Below are 22139 nucleotides of genomic sequence, written 5' to 3' on the forward strand. Positions count from 1 at the left end.
GTATCTGTCAGCACAGGCCTGATCAGCCCAGATTAAACTGACTCCAGCACAATTAGAGTGAGGGCTCTCACTGAGTCCAAATCAAATGCTCCGCGGAATATCAATGCATCCGAGGAGCAACAAACAAGCGGCAAACAAATCGTACGCTGTCAGGCCCTCTCACCATCATATAGGACCATTACTGCCGCTCGAGAGACGCAGAGAGAGAGCGAGAGAGAATGAAGGTCTGAGCAGCGCCGCTGGAGCCTCAGATGTTTATATAACCCTTGCCTCAGCGCTCAGCGTCTCATTGGGGATTCCTCATACACTCCAACCGAAAAACCGTGTCTGAAAGTTCTCCAGTCAGTGCGGTGGGGAGGGGGAACACAATGCTAAGTGTCTAAAGCCCTCACGTCACATGTGACATGCTGGACAATCAGCATGAATTATAGATCATCAAACACGCCGGCTGTTTTTGTCAGGCCTCCTGCTGGCGGATGAGGTAAATTGATCTCAGGTGATTACTGAGACCTTTCTAACACAGACCGTGCATACACACACACACACAGGGCGCAAATTCTGTCAATCATCCAAGGTCATCAATAAAGGCCTTTTGTCCACTTTGTCTAATTGGCTCCCGTGTTGCCGGCTTCCTCTCTAGCCTTCAATCTAAAGTCAACATGGGTTCTTATTATAGCAGATTTGTCCAATGAGAGTTCCTGCAATAAATACTCCAGGAGTGTTTTTGGAAATTTTGGAGTAATTATACAGCAGTATAATATTCTCTTTCTGTAAGGTATAAAACCCTTTCTGTGAGAACAGGGGCCATTAAGTTGACTCTGAGCAAATGAAGAGAAGATTACATGCGGCTGCTGGGGGGGATCTTGCGTCCGTCTCTAAACCATGTGATCCCGGGTCGCGGGAAGCTGTGGATTTGTGGCGGGAAGATCAATGCCGCATCCCCTTGGGACACCACCTGAGACCGTTCACCCTCCACAAAGCCTTCCATGTCTAAGAAACAAAGAGGGAGCGAAAGGAGAGGACAAAACAAGAACACGTACATTGTGAGTCATTTGACAGAAAAAACGGTCCCACTTTATATTAAGTGGCTTTAAAGGGGAAATGAAGCAGTGAATCAAGTTTACATGATTTACAAGATGGATTTCCAATATAATCAACAATTATATAAGGAACATTACAAATGTAAACATTTAGAAGAAAAAAAGAAAAAACTTTGTATCTTTCGCCGCCAGGGCGCCGCCATCGTGCAGTTGACGTCACGGGGTTGGTTGGCTCAAGTTTAACAGGCTCTGGGCATTGAAAATCGCGACATCAAACTGTGTTTATACCAGTGTTTTGACCGCGAACGACTAATGTTAGGTACAGATATTAGACAAAAAGACGACGTCTCATGTTATATGTTGACAAACTGCACATAGAAACATTGTTTGCGATGTCTGCCGTCAGATATTCCCGTCTCGTCAATAACATCGCGAACAATGTTTCTATGTGCAGTTTGTCAACATATAACATGAGACGTCGTCTTTTTGTCTAATATCTGTACCTAACATTAGTCGTTCGCGGTCAAAACACTGGTATAAACACAGTTTGATGTCGCGATTTTCAATGCCCAGAGCCTGTTAAACTTGAGCCAACCAACCCCGTGACGTCACCTGCACAATGGCGGCGCCCTGGCGGCGAAAGATACAAAGTTTTTTTCTTTTTTTCTTCTAAATGTTTACATTTGTAATGTTCCTTATATAATTGTTGATTATATTGGAAATCCATCTTGTAAATCATGTAAACTTGATTCACCGCTTCATTTCCCCTTTAAGTACTATGTACTTACATTGAAAAATAAGTATAATGTACTTATTGTGCTCATGTTCTATTGTAAAACACTTGCTGCTATTGAGGGTAAAGTTAGGGACAGGTGTGGTGGTATGGGTAGGTTTAAGGGTAAGGGATGGTTCAGCTGTGTAATTACAGATGTAATTACATAAATTAGTTACAGCTGTAATTGCATGCTTGTATTTTTAAAATATAAGTACAATGTAAAAACAATAAATGTATGTACACAATAAATCCATTGTATCAAATGATTCGTTTCAATGTAAGTACATAGTACTTAAAGCCACTTTATATAAAGTGGGACCGAAGAAACAAAGCTCCAACCTTGTGATAGTGATTGTGATTCCACTTGGTAACACTTAGCCTAACTTGTGACAAGTTTCTAGCATCAGCTTTTCTATATGGTGATTTGATTTTGACATTAAAGGGATAGTTCACTTTGAAATGATTTTTTGATATGTTTTAGCTTACCTCAAGGCCATCCAAGATGTAGGTGTCTTTGTTTCCACAGTAGTTTAAATTTTGATGTTTTTAGGTCAAACCGTTCTTGTCTGTCAGTCATATAATGCAGGTCTATGGTCACCACCTCAAAGAGCATGCACAGAGAAGTCCAAATTAAACATGATTCAATGACTCGTAAATGTAAGTACACATTGATGGCCTAAGACAAGAAACAAGCAGTTTGTGTGAGAAAACGAACAGTATTTATATCGATTTTTCCTCTTGTAACCACTGCCACAAAGCGACCGGCGCCCTTAGATAACTTTGACGTGGCTGTGGTTACAAGAGGTAAAAACTATATAAATACTGTTCGCTTTCTCACAAAAACTGCTCGTTTCGTGATTCGTGTCTTAGGCCATCAATGTGTGCTTACATTTACGAGTCATTAAATCATGTCATGACTCGGTGGTGAATTCAGGTGGTGACCATAGACCTCCATTATATGACTGACACACAAAAAAGAAAAATGTATTTCAAATTGAACTATCCATTTAATCACTCAAAATCAAATCCTCACCACTTGCCTGTAAGCGTGGTCACATTTACTGTTAAACGGCAAATTTTTGGGATCCACATGATCAGGAATTGTACATGAGAGTGAAGGATTTCCCGCAACGAGTTCAAGTTTTGAACACATGGTCACATGGATTGGCCAACAGAAAGCTACTTGGTTTGAAAGTGAAGTCTGTGAACAGTGTTTCATGCAACAGACAATAACATTTTTGCTCTTCAAGGTAAATTTTGCTGGTGTGCCTGCATCATTAAGTATTATGTTAGGATGTGATGTGAAACTTACAGGCGACCTGGAGTTGTGAGCTCCTCTGCATCAGAGCTCCCACCCTGTTCCTGACAATGCATCTGTAGAAGCCTGCATGGGAGCGGTCCAGTGATGAAATTACGTACCTGGTGAAAGAAAATCTGAATTTTATCAACCACTCTTTGTTATATGTCATATTCAAAGAAAGAGTGATTGCAGAAAGCCTGCATGCCCAAAGCAGTGGCTGTAACAAATGGCCTTTGATCTAAAAAACCTATTTATCGGCCCGTAATTAAACACAGTTCAGGCCGCAACACTCAGCCAGCTCAAGGTTTTTGATGAGTAACCTGTTGAAGTAAGGACCCTCATTCACAATAGACAGGAGTCCTCAGGCAGCCCTCATCAAAGGAACATCAGAGGATTTGGTGCAAACAGTGGAAGCTGACCACTGGTTGACCCTATTACAGCATACAGTACGAATTGACTACCAGGGTCCCCTTCACAGCATTAAAGGAGTACTTCACCACTGGCAAAATGCCCTTTTTAATAAAAAAATTCACACCAGAAACGAAAAGCGCGTCAAATTCACATCTACCGCTTCTAGTTTGACGCTTGACCACTTTGTGTTAATTCACTTTGTGTTAATTGTAGATAAACAAAAGTTTGAAGCGAAATTTACACGCGTCAGAATCAAAACCCATTGGCGGCCATCTTTTTTATGTAGATCAAGAATTCATCGAGAGTCACCGCTATTGATGACCTGTTGCCCCGCATCGGAGCAAGGTGATAAATGATAAATAGAGCAGCCTCCAAAAGTTATTAACCTGTCTTGTGATTTTTTTTCTCCCTGAAGTCCAGACACATGTTATGCACATGTTTGTTCGTTGTCTTTACATTATAATAAAATTTCATATAATCTAGATATGGAATAAATAACATTCAATACAAAATAAACATGTCTCATATATTGAAATAAAGTTTTGAGTGATAAAATATTTGCTTTAAAATATTGTGCATTGGAGCCACATTAGGCTCTATTTGTTCATATTACAAAATAATGTATTGAAGTAAGACACTTCACCACCTAACAGCAGCAAGCAGCTAGGCTCCTGATTGGTCACCGCGGAGAATTGACGCCAAAGTTCAGATTTTTCAACTCGGGCGGCAGGCGCGAATTCGTGTCAAACACGTGAATGCACAAATAGCACTAACTAAATCATTCGTGTGTAACGCACTTAATGCGCCAGCTGCTCAATTCGCGGCATTCGCGCATAACGCGTCTCTGCATTTACTTAACATTGAATCACGTTATTCGCGTCCGGTGTGAACGCACCATAAAGGTGATAACAAAGAAAAAGGGCTGTTGTCTTCCCATTTGCCAAACAGGTAGGAAAACTTCAACACCCATAATGCACTGGGAATGTTGCCATCCAAGGCCACTCCCACCTATGGATACTCTTGACCAGTCAAATACTGCCTTGCTTTAGTAGTAAATACTACTTAGCAAACTTTTTGTCATAGTGGTGTCGATCTGTATTGTTCACGGGTGCAAGAATTCAAAGAGTAAACGTTTTAGCGGGAATTAGTTACTTTTGGTTTCCAGTGAAGGATCCAGCGTGTTGTAGGCTGTGGTTAAAGGCTGCAAAGAATCATAAAGATGGACAGAAACTTACAAAGAAAATCTGAAAAACCTCAGGTGTTTCTGATGCTGTTGAAAGCTGCTTCCATCGTTTTCCATTTTTATTTTATAATGCTGTTTAAATAGTATAAGTACAGGGTGGAGATTATTACAATAATATTATAATAATTTTAATCTATGGTTTTCACAAAAGCCCTGGAGATGTTAAAAGACTAACTTTTGCTGACATATAAACGTGAATTTCTCTGCCCAGGTAGCACAGAGAACGTGTAGACATTGTTCATTTACATAGTACCGACATTGTAACATTACAAAGCGAGTTGAAAATCTTAAAGTTATACTTTAAGTGTGCACTAAGGCCCTTAAAGTTGGCATGGAATAAAAATTCACCTTATTGATTTTCTAAATGATTTTCACTTTACCAAAAAAAAAAAAAAAAAAAAAAAAAAACTGACCATGTACAGTAATGTTAATCAGTCATAACTTTAAGTCAATTTAAACACCGCCCCTTTCTTACAATCGATTTCAAGCTCGCATTCAGATCTGCCTCCATCTAATCAACAATTGATGAATAGAAGTTGGCGCACTACATTTTTTTTTTTTTTTGATAATCAGTTTTTTTTTCACTCAGATGTGTGTCACAAAAAGGAATTTTTTTAATTTATGGGCTTACAGTGTTTTATTACCAAAAAGGCCATAGTTCCTTAATTGGCACATGCAACGCAAACTCTGACCACTTGTAACATTTTTTTTAACTTCCCAAATAGGGCTAATATGAAAATTAATTAATTAATTCATACTAATTTTACAGTAAAAATACTCATCTGAATGCTTAAAGGGATAGTTCACCCAAAAATGAAAAATCTTTCATCGTTATCTCAATCTCATATTATAAGTCCCAAACCTGTATGACTTTCTTTCTCCACTGAAACACAAGAGAAGATATTTTAATAGATATTTAGATATTTATTAGTTGCTGATGCAGTAACAATTAATTCATGGTTTAGTTCTTCATGAGTGCTTATAATTGCACCGTATTGAAAAGTGTTACCGAAATATCCCTTTAATTCTTGTGGGTTGTGTAGTCACCCATGTCACTTAAAGGGTTAGTTCACCCAAAAATGAAAATTCTGTCAGTATTTACTCACCCTCATGTTGTTCCAACCCCGTAAGACCTTCGTTCATCTTCGGAACACAAATTAAGATATTTAAGATATTAAGATCGCTCCTGCATACAGTCCATAGGCTTCTTGAGGGACTGGCTCTTGCTGTCCTCGAAAAGTCATTAAAGACATCGTTAAAATAGTCCAAGTGACTACAGGGGCTCAATCTTAACTTTATCAAACGACGAGAACACTTTTGTGCGCAAAAAAACAACAAAAATAACGACTTTATTTCTCCATGAGCCTGTAAGTCAGTTAACGTAGTGTGATTGCGTAGAGCTACGTCACACATAGGCTCACTATTGGCCGACGCTGGTCATGTGTGTGTGATGCGTGTGACGTACAATAACAGAAACTTACGCTATTAAACTAGTAACCTGACTCGCGCAGAGGGAGAAATAAACGAATAGTTGAAATAAAGTCGTTATTTTTGTTGTTTTTTTGCGCACAAAAGTGTTCTCGCCGTTTGATAAACTTAAGATTGAGCCCCTGTAGTCACTTGGACTATTTTAACGATGTCTTTTATGACTTTTCGGGGACGGCAAGAGCCAGTCCCTCAAGAAGCCTATGGACTGTATGCAGGAGCGATCTTAATATCTTAAATATCTTAATTTGTGTTCCGAAGATGAACGAAGGTCTTACGGGGTTGGAACAACATGAGGGTGAGTAAATACTGACAGAATTTTCATTTTTGGGTGAACTAACCATTTAAAATAGGATAACCCATGGATGTGGGATTTTTGTTTTGTTTTGTTTTTTGCTTTGAACATCTGCAATCGTAGTCATGTATGCTGTTGAAATAATAATCTTTTTTTTTTAAACATGAAAACATGAAGTAGGTAAGTGTGTTTTTACACCTACGCACACGGCCTCAGTCACGAGCCTGTGATAAGACCTATTAGTTAAATGGAGTGATAAAGAGAGAGCCGAACATGTGGGCAACAGTGCTTTGATTCAACCAGTCAATGCTGTCTCGTTTTTCCACCGCCAGCTCTTTTTCCAATACTTTAGTTTCCCTGCATTACCAGTCACAGGTTTAATCTGCTGAAGTGAATTCAAGCTTTTTCTTTGATCGGTGAATGTGAGGAATAGAAGAGGGCAGGTCCTCACTCCCTGAAAAAAAACAAATGCTTTTCAGTGTTGGAGAGGTAAGAGACTGCTGGGAAGTTTCAGTCACCAGGGATCTTTTGGAGATGCTCTGTGGACTGCTTCGGAAACCGCTCCCATCGTCCTGACTGACAGGTAGAAACCCCGTAGAGAGCAGGAACCTCTGCAAGAGGCCAGAAAATGTCTGACTCGACCATTACTCAGAGAAAGCACTGCGGGGAAGTTAGACTTTAGCTATTAGGAAGTCTTAAAATGCAAAGTCAAATGGGAAAGAATCCTGTGGTCAGCAGGTAAAAAGAATGAAAGCAAAGAATACAGCTCAGTCCTCTCACTGTGACCAGAGAGAGAGAGAAAAATCACTTGGTTTTTAAATATAAATATAGCTTACGAAGGAAGCTATTGAAAATAATTCACAAGCTACTCGACTATTTGCTTTTAAATCCACACTGCCTTCACCAGGGATTCAACATTTATGTAGAATACATAAAACAAAACATGGACGACAGGGATCGCTCAGGAAATACATTTCATTCTCATTTAATGTGAGCTGAGAGGCAATATGAGTGGGATTTCATGGCTGCAGAGGGAATGAGGCACTACTACAACTCAAGAGGACTACGATCCACAAATGCTCGTGACTCACCAAAAAAAGAACGGAGGCATCATTTAAATAAACACCAGAAAAATGTAATGAAATTTGTTCCAATTGAAAGGTTAATGTTGAATTTGTGATGATGATTAGTCTGTCTGAATGCGTGTTTCTTTAACTACTGTCGGGAACTTACGTGATCTTGGTTAGTTTTATTCAAACTAAAAGATTTAATTTTGTTTCTCTTTGTCATATGAAGGTCACATTAATATGTTCTTAGAAGCTTTTTTACCTGGCCTTGATTTTTTGTTTTCCTTCCTACCTTTCAAGTGCCTTGAATAGATTGTATTACTTTTCTCCCAGACCCAAAATATGAAAATTCACACACCCCCAAAAAAACTAAAAACTTATTAACAGTTGGATTGGATTTTTTGAAAATAACAGAATACTTTAGCTGTAATTGTGTCAAACTGTGAAAAAACATTTATTTAGGAAGCAGAAAATGCTAACTACACAAAATAGCTGTTTGATTTATTCCTAAAATGACATTTCTAAAATAAAATAAGGCAAACTCTTTTGTGTAAATGTCAAAAAATACAATTTTGGAAATTACCATTACTATTTTACCACTAAATCTTACTTAAAGGAATAGTTTACTACTTTTGCTGATAATTTACTCACCCCCATGTCATCCAAGATGTCCATGTCATTCTTTCTTCAGTCAAAATGAAATGAAGATTTTTGATGAAAACATTCCAGGATTTTTCTCCATATAATGCACTTTACTGGGAACCAAACGGTTCAAGGTCCAAAAGACAGTTTCAGTGCTCTCCTGTTCGAACTCCTTCATCAAAAATGAACAAATCTTTTTTTGTGTCATTTGGTTCATTCAACTAACGAAATGAACAACACAGAACAAAGCAAGGCGAGCTTATAAAAAAGCTCATAAAAACTTAAACTTTGTATTTAAAAAAAAAAAATTAACGATTGTTTCGCTTGATAAGACCCTCATTCATCGTCTGGAATCGTTTAAAGCCCCCTTTGAACAGTTTGCAGTTTGTACTGAAACTGTCTTTTGGACCTTGAACCGTTTGGTTCCCACCGAAGTCCATTATATGAAGAAAAATCCTGGAATGTTTTCATCAAAAACCTTAATTTCTTTTCGACTGAAGAGAGAAAGATATGGATATCTTATATAACATGGGGGTGAGTAAATTATCAGCAAAGTTTTTTTTTTTTAAAAAGTGAACTACTCCTTTAATAAAATACATTTTTTGAGATAAGGCATTGTGCTTGGAATGTACTTTCGCTGTTAGACTAGTGATAGCGCGAAAAGTGCATTTTCTAAATGTCTACAGGGCCAAAACTTGCAGAAACACTCATACAGCAGTGGGAAGTTGGGAAGTGTCACCTGTACTCCAGGGAGAAACGCGTCAACTCTGTCCCATTGTAAAGCCATTTAAACTCCAGGGGCCAGCTGCCCTCAGCCATGCAGGTGAGAACCACACGGTTCCCTTCCAGGTGGATCTGGGTTGCCACAGGCTCCATCTTGAAGTAGGGTGGTACATCATCTGGAGGGAGAAAGAGAGAGAGAGAGACAGAAAGAAAGAGGCTTAGCATGTTTCACCCAAGTAGGACATGTTCCTGGATCAACATACTTGTTATTCCCGAGACAACATTTCTTTCAGCCAATCCGATATAAGGGTGAGATTTAGAGTCAGGCTTAGGGGTGAGGTTACATTTACATTTGCATGTATTTATTTTAGCAGAAGCTTTTATCCAAAGCAACTTACAAACCCGAATAATACGAGCAGATTAATCCAAGGGAGAAAACAATACATGTACAGCTATCATGTAGCAGTCCGATTCAACTGAGCATTAGAATAAGTAGAAGTGGAAGAGGAGAACAGTGAAAAACAATGCTAGTGTTACGTTCTGGTCCACAAAGAATGACGAAGAGGAAGGTTCATTTCAACAACATTGAAGGCAGAAAAAACAACAGTGTGTATAACCCTTTCGGTTAAACCTCTGTCAGGAATATTTTTATTTATTTTTATTGCTTTTAGGGCATGAAAAGCAATATTTGAACTTTTTTTTAACACATATGGCGCTTTTCCACTGCATAGTACGGTACGGTTCGGCTCAGTACGCTTCGACTCGGCGCGGAACAGTTCGGTTCGCTTTGCGTTTCCACTGCAGTAGTACCCCTTCAAAGTGTGTGGGACTGATCGTTATTTGCGCGCGCCTCTACTGCCATGACATCATCTTAAAAGCGCCACATTTTCAAACCCGCAACACAGGAACAATGGAGACTATCGAGGGGATGGTGTTCCTGATTCTCGGTATGTGGTTGTTTTTAACTGCTAGACGGAAAAATGTGTTTAAAATGAGGCTGATGGCAGCAAAACAAAAATACTGCTAAAAAAGTATCTCGTGTCTCGTGTCGCAAATCCAATGACGCTAGTAGTGACGCTGGTAGTGACGATTCTGTCTGACCAATCAGTGATCTGCAGTGTTTCACGTCACATTTTAGTACCGGTACGGTACGCTTGGAACCTCAACAGACCAGGTACCATTTAAAGCGTCCTGAAGCGAACCGTACTGTACCGTACCATGCAGTGGAAAAGCACCACAAGTGAGCCGTACCGAACCGAACCGTACCGTACTATGCAGTGGAAAAGCGCCTATATTTTTCATAGAGATTTTTATGTGTCCACTCAACGCGTTCTCATCCCAAAGCGCCATATAGGACGCTTTTGCAAAAGCGTAAATATCCAACGCACATGGCACCCTTTAACGTCTAATGAGACGCTTCGGTTAATGGTTAAGTTTAGGTATGGTGTAGGGTAAGGGTTAGACCACTAGGGGGCGCCTTCTGCCCAAATATATCTGCGTCTCATTTCACGTTAAAGGGTGCCATGTGCGTTGGATATTTACGCTTTTGCAAAAGCGTCTTATATGGCGCTTTGGGATGAGAACGGGCTCGTCCACTTGAGTGGAAAGTACTCGTTTTTTGTTTTAACTGAAGAGATCCTTTATTAAACAGTAATAACACTGCAATACTATGTGTATTTAACAACCCAATAAAACTATAAAATATAATACAGCTTTAATTACTGCAAACGCAATTGAGTTTGTTCCCGTTCCACCAGCAGAAAAACTTCATAAGCTAATACAGAGAAGAACTTCATACAAGTTGAACGTCATGTGTGTTTACTATCAGAACATGAGAATGTGAATCCATCAAAGATCTCTATAACAGGGGAAGGCACAACTCAGTGGAAACAAAACTCAGACTACGCTCATGCTCTCTAGTCTACCAGAATATGTCGATTTACCCTTATTATCTGATAATTCTGATTATATTTAAGATGGACACATTTCTACCGTAGCCCTCAGACTGAAATCTAGATTTATATATTTATGTTTTCAGACTGATTTAGAAGTATTTAATTACAAGTAAAATGCATGATGTCATCATAACTTTTTGATGTAACGAGTAAAGCATTGCAAATGACATTCTAATAACAAATAAATTCATATTCAGCCTAAAAATTTGTTAACGTACAACATTAAACTGCCAATGACATACACTGACATACAGTATTTTGAGTTTGTATAGTATTCTATTACAGCAGAACTATCAACACAACATTGTTGATTAATCAACAGAAACTAAAGTAAGTTCATTTTGACACATGTGCTGATGTCCGAGTGATTTGTTTTACTTAATTAGTCCACCTGTTAGACCCATTCGGGGTCATTTACAGACCGGTTGTGAAAAAAGACAGGTGGGCATTATCGCATCGGCAGAATTATCAGCCAATCATAATGCCACCCTGTCTCTCATAAATCTGTTGGTCTCATAAAACTTTATTTAGTACTGCCTCCCTTGGCGCCTAAGATGCATTAAGATGCTAGTTAGTTCATTAAAGATGTGTCTTCAGCCACTTTTTGAAGATTCCAATGTTGGAATCCAATCCAATCCAATTTTGTTGTTCGGAAGAAGATTGGACGATTTCACCTCAGAGTGTGAGCATTTCAGACAGTGACCATTTTCACTTTATTTGGATGGTCCCATTAACACATTCAGTTGACTATAAGTAACGTCTCACCTACATGTCTACTAAGTATCATAGACTGTTAGTAGAGTATTAGTAGACTGGTAGGATTAGGGTTAGGGTTAGGGTTAAAATAAGTTGACATGTATTTGCAAAGTTTCTGATAGTCAGTAGAATGTCTGTTGGAGGATCATCACAATAAACACTCTTAGAAGAAAAGGTTCTAAATAGAACCTTAAAAGGTTCTATCAGTGCTACGTACAGTATTTGGAACCCCTAAAAGGTTCCATACACTCTTAAAAAAGGGTTCCTCTGGGTTCTATATAGAACCCTGGGGTTCCATACTTGGCCAATATAAGCTTTTACCAAAAAAAGGGTTCTATAAAGAAATGGTTCTATATATATATATATATATATATATATATATGAAGCGGGGGATGGAACCATTTCTGGTTCTAAATAGAACCATTTCTTCTAAGAGTGAGTTAGCAGATATTAAGCAGACATTCTACTAATACTCTAATGAGAAGTAGTTGACATGTAGTTGCAAAGTTACTTATAGTCAACAGAATGTTCAAAAGGGACCGCCAAAAAAAAAAAAAAAGTGTTACCCAGTGACCTTGCTGTGACGGCACCACCGGGCATCACTCGGCCAAGGAAATAGATATGAAAATTCTTACAGCTACTATTGAGGATGACTATTTCTTTCTTTTCTTTTTTAATTCATTTTTGGCATTCTGATATATATATATATATATATATATATATATATATATATATATATATATATATATATATATATATATATATATATATAGTGAAAACAAATCAGAGATTGTGCACTACCCACCAGGCCACGCACACAACAGGCTATGATTGAAGGTGTGTTGTTTATACCAACAAGGAAAGATGAAACATTTCTCACTCGTGAATCACATCATGCTGAGAGTGAGTGAGGCAGCAACAAAGGCAAAAGAAGCCATTAACATCGAAATGCTAAACACGGATTGACAAACTCATTTGGCCCCTTAAAATATAAAAGACAATTTAAGAAACGATTTGTCTGTTGTGACTCTGAGGCGCTCTGGAGCTGAAAGAACAGACATCTGAAGTCATGACAGAGGGAGGGTGAGGTGAGAATTTCAGGGGCCAGATGGGCTAAGTGAGGGAAGGTTTTGAAGATAACTTTAAGAAGCAGTCGCTCCTCCTGCAAACCTGACAGAATGAGCTATAGTGTGCCGAGGAATCCATTCATCTTCAGTCTTTCTAAAACAGCCGGATTATACAGACTCTCAGACAAACACAAAACCCTGCATGCGGGTGCCTTTAGCCAAGAGACAAAGTGCTTTCATTTCCCCCATGAGGAGCAGATGATGGGACCTATCGATCGTGATCAAGACGTTCTCTGTAGTTGACATGGATCTGATTGTCATTGTGTTTGTGAAAAGCCAATTAAAGCTTATATTAATTGAGGCAATAAGCTAGTGAGCCCTAGAGCTCTGTTGCAGGGTTGTAAAACATTCTGCTAATTTCTCTGTGCTGCAAGGTGCACTGAGAGACATGTTGAGAAGTCTCACCTCTCGTCAAACACAGAATGATGTAGTTTGGACTGAGGTCACACACAAACCAAAACTACACACAAGTAAATGATGCATATTAACTTATGACACACATGAACATTGGGGCAACTGGGAATGTTGAATGGGGCCCTGTCACAGGGCCAACGCGTCCTCATCCTAGGGCGTCGTACACAGTAGTGACACTTTTGAAATTTCCTCTAAATTCAATGCACATGGCACCCTTTAGCGTCAATATAACACACACAGAGCTTTGTTTTGGTTATGGTGGGTTTAGTTCCGGGGTAGGTTTAGGGTTAGACCAGTAAGAGGCGCCTTCTGGCCCATATATATCTGCGTGTAATATTGACGCTTACGGATGCCATGTGCGTTGGATGTTGGCGAAATGTCAAAAGCGTCAGTATATGACGCCTTGGGATGAGAACGGGCTGGCCTAATAATGGAGAAAGAATATTCAGTAGGTCTACATATCATCACTACAAACAATCATACACGCATACCCACACACTCCCCTGCATGGTGTGCAGAATGGCTAATTCTTTTCATCTAAAGGAGTTGGACTATAATCAGCCAAATCAATCCTGGTACAACTCTCCAAATTATTGCCATTGCGTAACAGGCTCTTGAAAACAATTCCTCTGTGAGTAGATATAGACTGCCAGTCATTTCATACATACAAACACACACACACACACCACCCTGAGTGCACAGCGCTCGCCAACCGTGCCACCACAGACATTTTATCCTCCAGTAAATGCACTGCCATTCAGCACAGCCAGTGGAGAGGCATATCCACTTAGCAATGCCGCACTATAAACATACCACCATTAGAGACCTCAGGTGCAAAATCAGACTCCACATCGATTGGCTGAAAGCAGCATCCCCCCTACGATGATATGATGGACGGTTTTGCATATGTGTGCAAATGTGTGTGTGGCTTGGCTGTGCTTTTATTTGCGCCATCTTATAAAGTCTTAACTCGAAAGAACAAAAACACGAGTGAGACTTTGATTTCTCAATCGATTTTTTTCTGACTGATTAAACTGAGCCATTTTTCCCCATCTCCTGAGATCACCAAACAATGTGTTACACTGTTCCAAAATTTGCCTGAAATCAAATTAATCAAATCAATTAAACACTAATTTGATTAGTTGTTGACGTAACTCTTACCCAGTAATCCTCACTGAAAGGCAAGTAAGTGGGCACTAACAATAATAGATTAAAACTAAAAAGTTTTCTGTTGGCAGAGGCCAGCTGCCATTTTGTTTTCATGGCTGGCTGATTAGTTCCCAAACCACCTGGGGAAAGGGCTATATTACGGGTGGCTTATAGCGGCTTTCGCTATAGTCTTACTGTGGGCTACAAATTGACCTGTGTGTGTCGAGGAATTTTAGAAGAAACAGACAATGTTGATACTTCAAACAAAACTGAGAACGAACTTTATAATGTTTCCTTAAACTGCTCCTGAAGAAAGTTATGCTGTTTGTCTAAATCATTAAATTTAGTGGTTGAGAGATCTCAAACGGGTTGGAGCAGCTGTGTCGCTTTAGATACAAAGAAATGAACAGGGCTTTTGTGGCGGAATACACAGTGTGGTAAAAATTTCACTCTCATGGGTTCCCATTATGTCAGACGAAAGGTTATGTTAGCATGAAATGGAGGCAGAGCACAGACTAGATTGCAGAGGTCTGACATTGTCCTCGCACAGGAAGCTTCTTGGTGCTGAGAGCGATCTCCATATTGTAATGAGAATGTCAGTCAGTGCCTGTGGCCTCATCACTGTTTGAGTACCAGGCTTTGATCTGCTGGGGCTCAGGCAAGGTTAAGCGCCTCTGTTTCTCACTCTCTAAAATCCTGCTCTGAGTGGGCGGGCTAGGTCCGCAGGAGAGCATACCCACAGAGAGCAAGAAACCCCAGGTCAGGATAATGCTAAACTCGGCCTTAATGAACCATAACGCAGGTTGCCATTTCTCATCAGAATCCCTGTGGTTTGGAAGCAGAAGAAAAAGGAACAGATAAAACTAGAGGAAGCCGTTTTTGTGTTGGTCTTCATGGGGGTGGCAGGATATAGAAAACATGCCAACATACTCTGGGGGAATTAAGTGTGGTGTGTCGAGATTCCTTCAACACATTGTAAGCTTGTGTGTGTGGGTGTTGGGTGGCATGGATTATTGGTCCAGATGGAGAACCTAGAGGTGGTCCCTCTGCGGTGGAGGAGCCCAGCAGCAGGCGAGCTGAGCTGGCCAGAGTCAGGGGGCGTTTAATGTTCTCTTCAAGCTTGATCGGGCTGAGAGCATTATTCTGCAGTGCCCTTATCCACCTTGCCACCACTGGCCACCTTAGAAATGACAAAGAAGCACTTCCACTAACCTGACAGGCAACCTCAAATGGCACCGCTCCACTCAGGCTGCTGCTGCAGCACACAGAATTTTAATAGCTCCGAGACAAAGGCCACAGGCACCAGCCGGGATCCATAAAGCAGGCCCCTCAGAGCTTTCACTGCACCACGCTGGCATGCAACCGTACTCTCGGGGCTAGAACTGAACACTTGTTCTGGTGTTCCCTCCCTTATTCCAACATGGTAGGTAAATGTCGCTTTCTGCTTAATCCTCTGGCACCTGTGCATAAGCACATTAGCCAATCCTGCTCTTCTCATCACAAAGGCTTAAAATAAGTGGATCTACGGTCTAGGCAACCTCTGGCTCTTAAAAATGGAAGCTCTGGAAGCTCAATTATTACCTTCTCATCTATCCAATCGTGTCTGATACTTGCGGTATAAAAGGCCGGTACTTACACATGTTTAAGTTCACAGATGCTGACGCTTTCATTGACCTCCATCCTGCACCACCTCAAAGATGGTTTCCCCCCCCCCCTACCCATCCTCCCCAACACCACCAGGATGGTCCCTTCCTTTACCTCCCAGGGGGTCGGTTGCGCCCCTGCCTTTGTCTTTAGGCAGGAAATGCAAAGTCCGGACCCTCGGATTGGGAGCTATGGAACTTCATTGCTTGCTGGGCTGTGAATAAATGTACTTATTGTCACAGGACTTATTCTCCCGAGTCTTTCTGGAGGAACCTTTGCTTAAATCAGTGTAGAACCTTGGGGCAATGGTCACCTCTGCTTTCTCCTAGCACTTCCTTTACTGCCTGCAGGTGTAATGGTGGCCATGCCCTAAGCCTTTGGGTGCAATACTGGAGAAGTCAGAGTTATGTGCATGTTTGTTTGTCTGCTGGTTCAGATGAGTGCATGAGACTGGCATAGAATCTCACTCTGCGCTCCTGATCCCTGCTGAAGGTCAGCCTGATCTGTCACTCTTGTCACCTAGACAACCGGCACCCTGCCGATTTACACTTCATCAACTCTCAAAGCGTGCAAAGTGCCCTCCCCCCTGGAAGCAAGGTGAAGAGTCCCATTGCCCTTCAGGGCAAACAACCATGTTAGCACCGTATTAGGACAAATGCAGATACAACAGCACTATTGTCACCATCACATTCAGTGTTTCAGCCCATGAGTTACTGTGTACAGTATATTCTGGTAATTGTGGCTGATAAAATTACATTTGTGAGACACAAAGGTAGGCGCTTCAAAAGCTCTTTTGTTTAGGCAGATTGTGATAGCACCAAGAAATAAAAAAAAGCTTTTCTTTCACTGTTGTTTTCTTTCTTTGAAAAGCACCACAGGTCTGTTGAATGAGGCGTAGAATAATAAAGGAACTCGGAATTACTTTGTTTGACTTCTGTTGCAATTCAATCGCTGGAGTAATTTGCAATCTCTCATAGTTCTGAATTTCATTAGCTCCTCAGGTTTTCTCAGCACATCTGTCTGTGACTGCAGTATGAGTAGGTTGCCGCGGGTTAATGGATGTGTAATTGATGCGATTAATTGAGGTGTAATGTAGCACGGCATTGCGATTTTGATCCAGGGGGCTGCGGGCAGCCAGTGACGTAACTCAAACACAATTAGAGGCGGCATTGAGCTATCAAATAGAGATTTAATTAGGAGTGAAGACAGAATGGGGGGCAGTCAATGGTCGGCAGATTGAATTATCCGAGCAGAGCCTCCTGAAGGCGGCATCGACACAATGCCAGCACACATTCTTCCCCCGCCCTGTCTTTCTTTCAACACCTATCTATTTTCTTACCTTTTGTCACTTCTTCTTTCTCTGCCTCTTCGTCACAATGCATATGCTGTCTCCTTGCATTTTCCTCTATAACCTATCTTTCCTCTCACCTCTGTTTGCATCCTCTCCCGACTCTCCCTCCCTCCCTCTCGTTTCATCTTCTTTTCTCCTTCTCTGGTTCTCAATCTCTCTCTGACGCAACACCAAGGGATGCATGCGCCCTGGGACGTGTCTCTGATATCCATGAGATTAATTAGGCACCAGAGCGCTTGGCACAACACGGAAAAGCAACTGTGCACACCAACCATCAATTAATGAGATGCCGTGCACCCTCATGCTTCATCCACATCTATTTTTCACCCTTCTGTCAATGCCTCCGAGAATCCCAATCAGTTGCCCTGTCTGCATGTTTCTCTCTTCATCCAGTGGACTCTGTGAAGTCAGATACGGTTTTGATGGACTTGACTAGTGCATTTTTGGAGTGAAGCAGAGGGAGCACTGAAGTTTTAAAGGCATGTGTGCTGTAATTATGTGTCTACTTAAAGACTACTGCATCTTTGGGGTTGTCTTCCTGTCTAATTTAATGCTAGTAGGTGGCATACAAAACCGGAAAATGAGAATTCCAGATACGAATTTAATTGATCTTAGTGAGAAGATGAATTACATCATGTGAGTTGTGCAAACACCTCAACGCAGTGGAAAGAAGAAAGATCGAAGGCAGGCAAGCACCGCGGCATGGCACGAGGAGGCAGCTACGAACTGTATTTAGAAAGTAGGGCAAAGAATAATGGAGGAAAATAACAAACAAAGGCATCGAAATGAGAATTCCACCGAGCCCCGGGTCATTAGAGTTAATTCTGCGCATTCTGCCATCTGCTGCGATTGTTTACACTTGCCTGGATAATTAGATCCTAATTAGTTGATGGGGTGGTGGGAAAGCATTCCATCCACACATTATTATTTCACTGGCTCCATTATGGTAGAGCACCTGGACGTACGACATGGCACTGTCCAATGCCTCACTCGCTTCATGCCAGGCTCGCAAAAGAGTGAGTAAAAAAACAAAACAAAAAAAACAAACATAAAAATGACAAATATGCTTCGTAATTATGGGCTGATACACCCTTTTAGGCTCGCCTACAGGAAATCACACACTGCATTCTTCATGACTAAATGGCATCCGAGGCAATAATTTCAAATGGAAAGGACGGTTTAGGCCCCATCTGTTCAAGCAGTCATTTCACTGGGCCTTAGAGATACTGACACTCCAACAGCACACAACAAGCTGTCGGATTCATCCCACATTCTTCCAGCCCCTCCCCTACACCTGAAACCCCTGTGTTGGAGAGATAGCATACTTGTTAATAGTCAGGAGCTCTGCATTGTATCTGGAGGCTGGCATTGTAATATATGTATGCGGCAAGGCCGCTGATTGTGATTCTTATCATTGGCTAGAGTGCCGCGAGGTGACTGAGTGAATGGCAGGGCTGGATGTAAATGCTAATGGCTGTATGGCTTTGACAGAAAGAAGAATTACAATCCGCCTTCATTACATTTATAGCGGCCCGTGTGCCAAAGTAGACAGGGCTCGGCTTGGACACTGGTTTATTTATTTGTTACGAGGGTGAAGAACACGTTTCGCATTAGGAACATCAGTCGGGTGGGAGGGACCGTAAAGGATGCGGCTCTGAACTGCCAAGGGTACGTCAGCCATATTTTACATCAGAGCGACTTCAAAACTCTGGGTTTTCTATCCGAGTTTAGGAAACAGAGACAGAATGTGTCCTCACGGAGGTCAGAACAATATTGAGGCTATAATCCGAACAATGGCCATGCATCTGGGAGCACAGGCTGGTAACAAAAGTAGAAAAAATAAATCATTTTGTGAGGGGAACAAGCAAGACATATGTGGTGAGTTGAGACTGGGTGACCAAACAAGAACTTTTATGTTTGAAAACGTACACAAAACGATTCGAGCCGACAAAAAGCAGTTTCCAATCTCAGCCTGCTGATAGTCCACAGTGTATAATGGCACTCCATTACACACATACACGCACTTCCTGCAGACCTTTTTGACCACCATTTTCCCACATCATTCTTCTTAATAGGGCTGTTGGTGTTCTCCGAGATGGTGTAATTACACCTCCCCTGTGACACCTAGGACCTCACATCTAGCTGCAGTCCCCATTCACTGCACTCCACATCCCTAACCACCTCATCATTGACCCCTGACCCCTGTCATTCCAGCAAGAACTCTGTAACTGTGTTTAGACTACTATGCCTGGCTCCGTATAGAAGCGCACGGACCGGCCGAGCTGGACAGTAGAGCAGACCGCAGATATGGATCCAAACACTCAGGCATTATGCTAATGACATTGTTCACACACACACGTCTTACATGTCTTCTCGCTGAATCTCATCTCGCTTCTCAATTACCCAGATATTGTGCATCGGTAACTAAGAGCCACTGCTCAGAAACAAAAGGAGAGAGGAGTTCTTTTCAGAACACTAATTATCGTGTTTACCAGGGCACAAAAGTGGCCGGTGATGGTCTTGCATGTGAGACCGGGTGCAATTAACCTCGGTAGTCAGCATAAAGCATAAACGGCTGGAATCTGCTCTGTGCTTGTGGTTAACATGGCACCCGTATAGATAAACTTCCTGGAATTCTGGAGTTTGAGTAAGACTGACCACACCTTTAAAAATAGACTAAATAAGCATTTGGTTATACAAACATGGAGCTGTGGTGCAGACTGCTCAGGATCAGCATTTTGCTGTAAGAACTGCAGACTAATGTGGTTTAAATTCATGTGCCCTGGTCACAGAGATACATTTCTACAGCACAGGCCAAGGGAAATATGTGGTGATGGGCACATTAAAAGTTGTTAATACTTTCGTTGTCTTCCATGCATGAGAATATGTGCACAGTGGCTGGGCTCCATAGCTAGTTTAAGATATCAATTGAATATATGTCACATCCATGACATAGAAGTCCAGGAAATATATGAAACCCACTCCATTTTTCTGATTGAGTTCACATCAGGCCCAAATGGAATCTGCTGACTTTTATGTGTGGAATTCTTCATAATGGACTTAAAATTGAAATGTGAGACCTGAGAGAAATAGCATTTTTTTTGTGTGTGTATATGAATGAACAGTTATGCAAATAGTTGACTGACTGTAATTTGCAAGCAACCTTAGACATCTTTATTCTAGCTCGCAATGTTAGAATAATTACATGTCATTATTATTATTTTTTTTTTAAATGCCTAGAAATCTGTCAGGTTACAGATAGCAGTCAAGAAGGCAATAGCAACATTAGCAAGCTGTTTTTGGGCCAAGACACGCCAATTTAGTGGAGCTTCCCAAGACACAGGCAATAAAGTCACAATATCACCAGTCATTGTTATTGACCAGTGGCGACACACTCACTGGCCAAAAGCCTAGAAACGTACCGAGCACAAGACTTCATGAAAAAAATAAAATAAAATAAGAAAGTACAGAGACAGGACAATGTCACAACAAACACCATCACACACTTCTATTGTACCATAAGTACTGATTGAGAGGCATTTTTTTGTATGCGTCTATCCACAAGTTTCCTACACCCCATGAGGCCTTGCGTCAAAAGTGGGCGCGACTTCCGGTTGGAGGTAAACAAAGCACGATTTGACATGCTTGATACTCGTTCATTCAACAGTTGACAGTTATTCAAGTTATAGCGATCCAAACTAGCTAACGATGTGGGAACACAACCTCAACGAAATTAAAAAGGGTGAAATAACAGTACCTTTACCCTCCGCAGTAGTTGATTGGGAGTATTATAATAACATTATTAATAATCAATACTCATCAAGGCATGGTGACAGACAGTTGTGCGAGCTGACAAACAATTAAAATAAAAAATACACACTTAGTCATTGTGCTTTGGAGTTTATTCAAAATTATAAATGAATGTGCTACTTGAATACATTAACTGGCACATTTGGTATTCTGTCAACACAGGCTTTGATCCTGAGTTTAGGTGCAACATCAGTAGCGAACAGCCAATCACATGCTGAGAGAGTTTATAGAATATTAAGAATTTAAACAAATGTACACAGGAAGATTCGTCGTCTTTTGGGAGGTGATGGAAACTACAGTCGTTGGCAGGAACACTCTGATTTCGTTTTCAGCTTATGTTCAAAACAATCACGTTTAAGCCACTGAACTAGTTTAGTCCGGTTATACATACAACCGCGAACAGCACATGTTGTCCATGAACTCCGTAACACCATCTCTCATAAAGATTTGCGTCTTTAAATAGTAAAATAATTCTCTGAAAAACAGCTAGCCTCTTCGCTAACTAACACACAAAATACCATTGGAATGCTACTTCCGCCGCCTCACCGGAAGTTTCACCCACTTTATTTTTTACAGGAGCGCCCCTCGGAAACTTGTGGATAATCCCCCTCCCCCTATTAGCATTAAGCATTGTCTTTCTATGCTATCCTCAAAATGACTGGTGGCGTCATATAGTGACAATGTGTATACATCCAACGCACATGGCACCCTTTAGCGTCAATATAACACGCTTCATTTATGGGTAGGTTTAGGTCTGGGGTAGGGTTGGGGTTAGACCACTAGGAGGCAGTGTTGGGTACTGTGCCAATTTTATTGTTCCCACCAAATATTTTACATATACTTGAAGATATCTTTAAGTCTGGTTTTACCTCTCTGGTCTCGACTCGGACTCGAGTGAGTTGGTCTCAACTACAACACTGCTAGGAGGTGCCTTCTGGCCCATACATATCTG

General features: G+C 41.0%; 1 protein-coding gene across 4 annotated transcripts in view; it reads right to left on the minus strand.

The window, feature by feature from the left end:
• The window catches only part of sdk2a (sidekick cell adhesion molecule 2a), a 172904-nt gene that overhangs the window by 70570 nt on the left and 80195 nt on the right, over positions 1 to 22139 (minus strand). For all 4 annotated transcript variants that reach the window (XM_039687348.2, XM_039687346.2, XM_039687345.2 and 1 more), the window contains exons 2-4: positions 8998 to 9157; positions 3128 to 3234; positions 843 to 990 (exon numbers count right to left, since the gene is read on the minus strand). In XM_039687348.2, the coding sequence (XP_039543282.2) occupies positions 843 to 990; positions 3128 to 3234; positions 8998 to 9157 (415 nt within the window). The remainder of the gene's footprint in view (positions 1 to 842; positions 991 to 3127; positions 3235 to 8997; positions 9158 to 22139) is intronic.

The sequence above is a fragment of the Pimephales promelas genome, chromosome 3 (genome assembly GCF_988280905.1).
Source record: "Pimephales promelas chromosome 3, fPimPro1.hap1.1, whole genome shotgun sequence".
Lineage (NCBI taxonomy): Eukaryota > Metazoa > Chordata > Actinopteri > Cypriniformes > Leuciscidae > Pimephales > Pimephales promelas.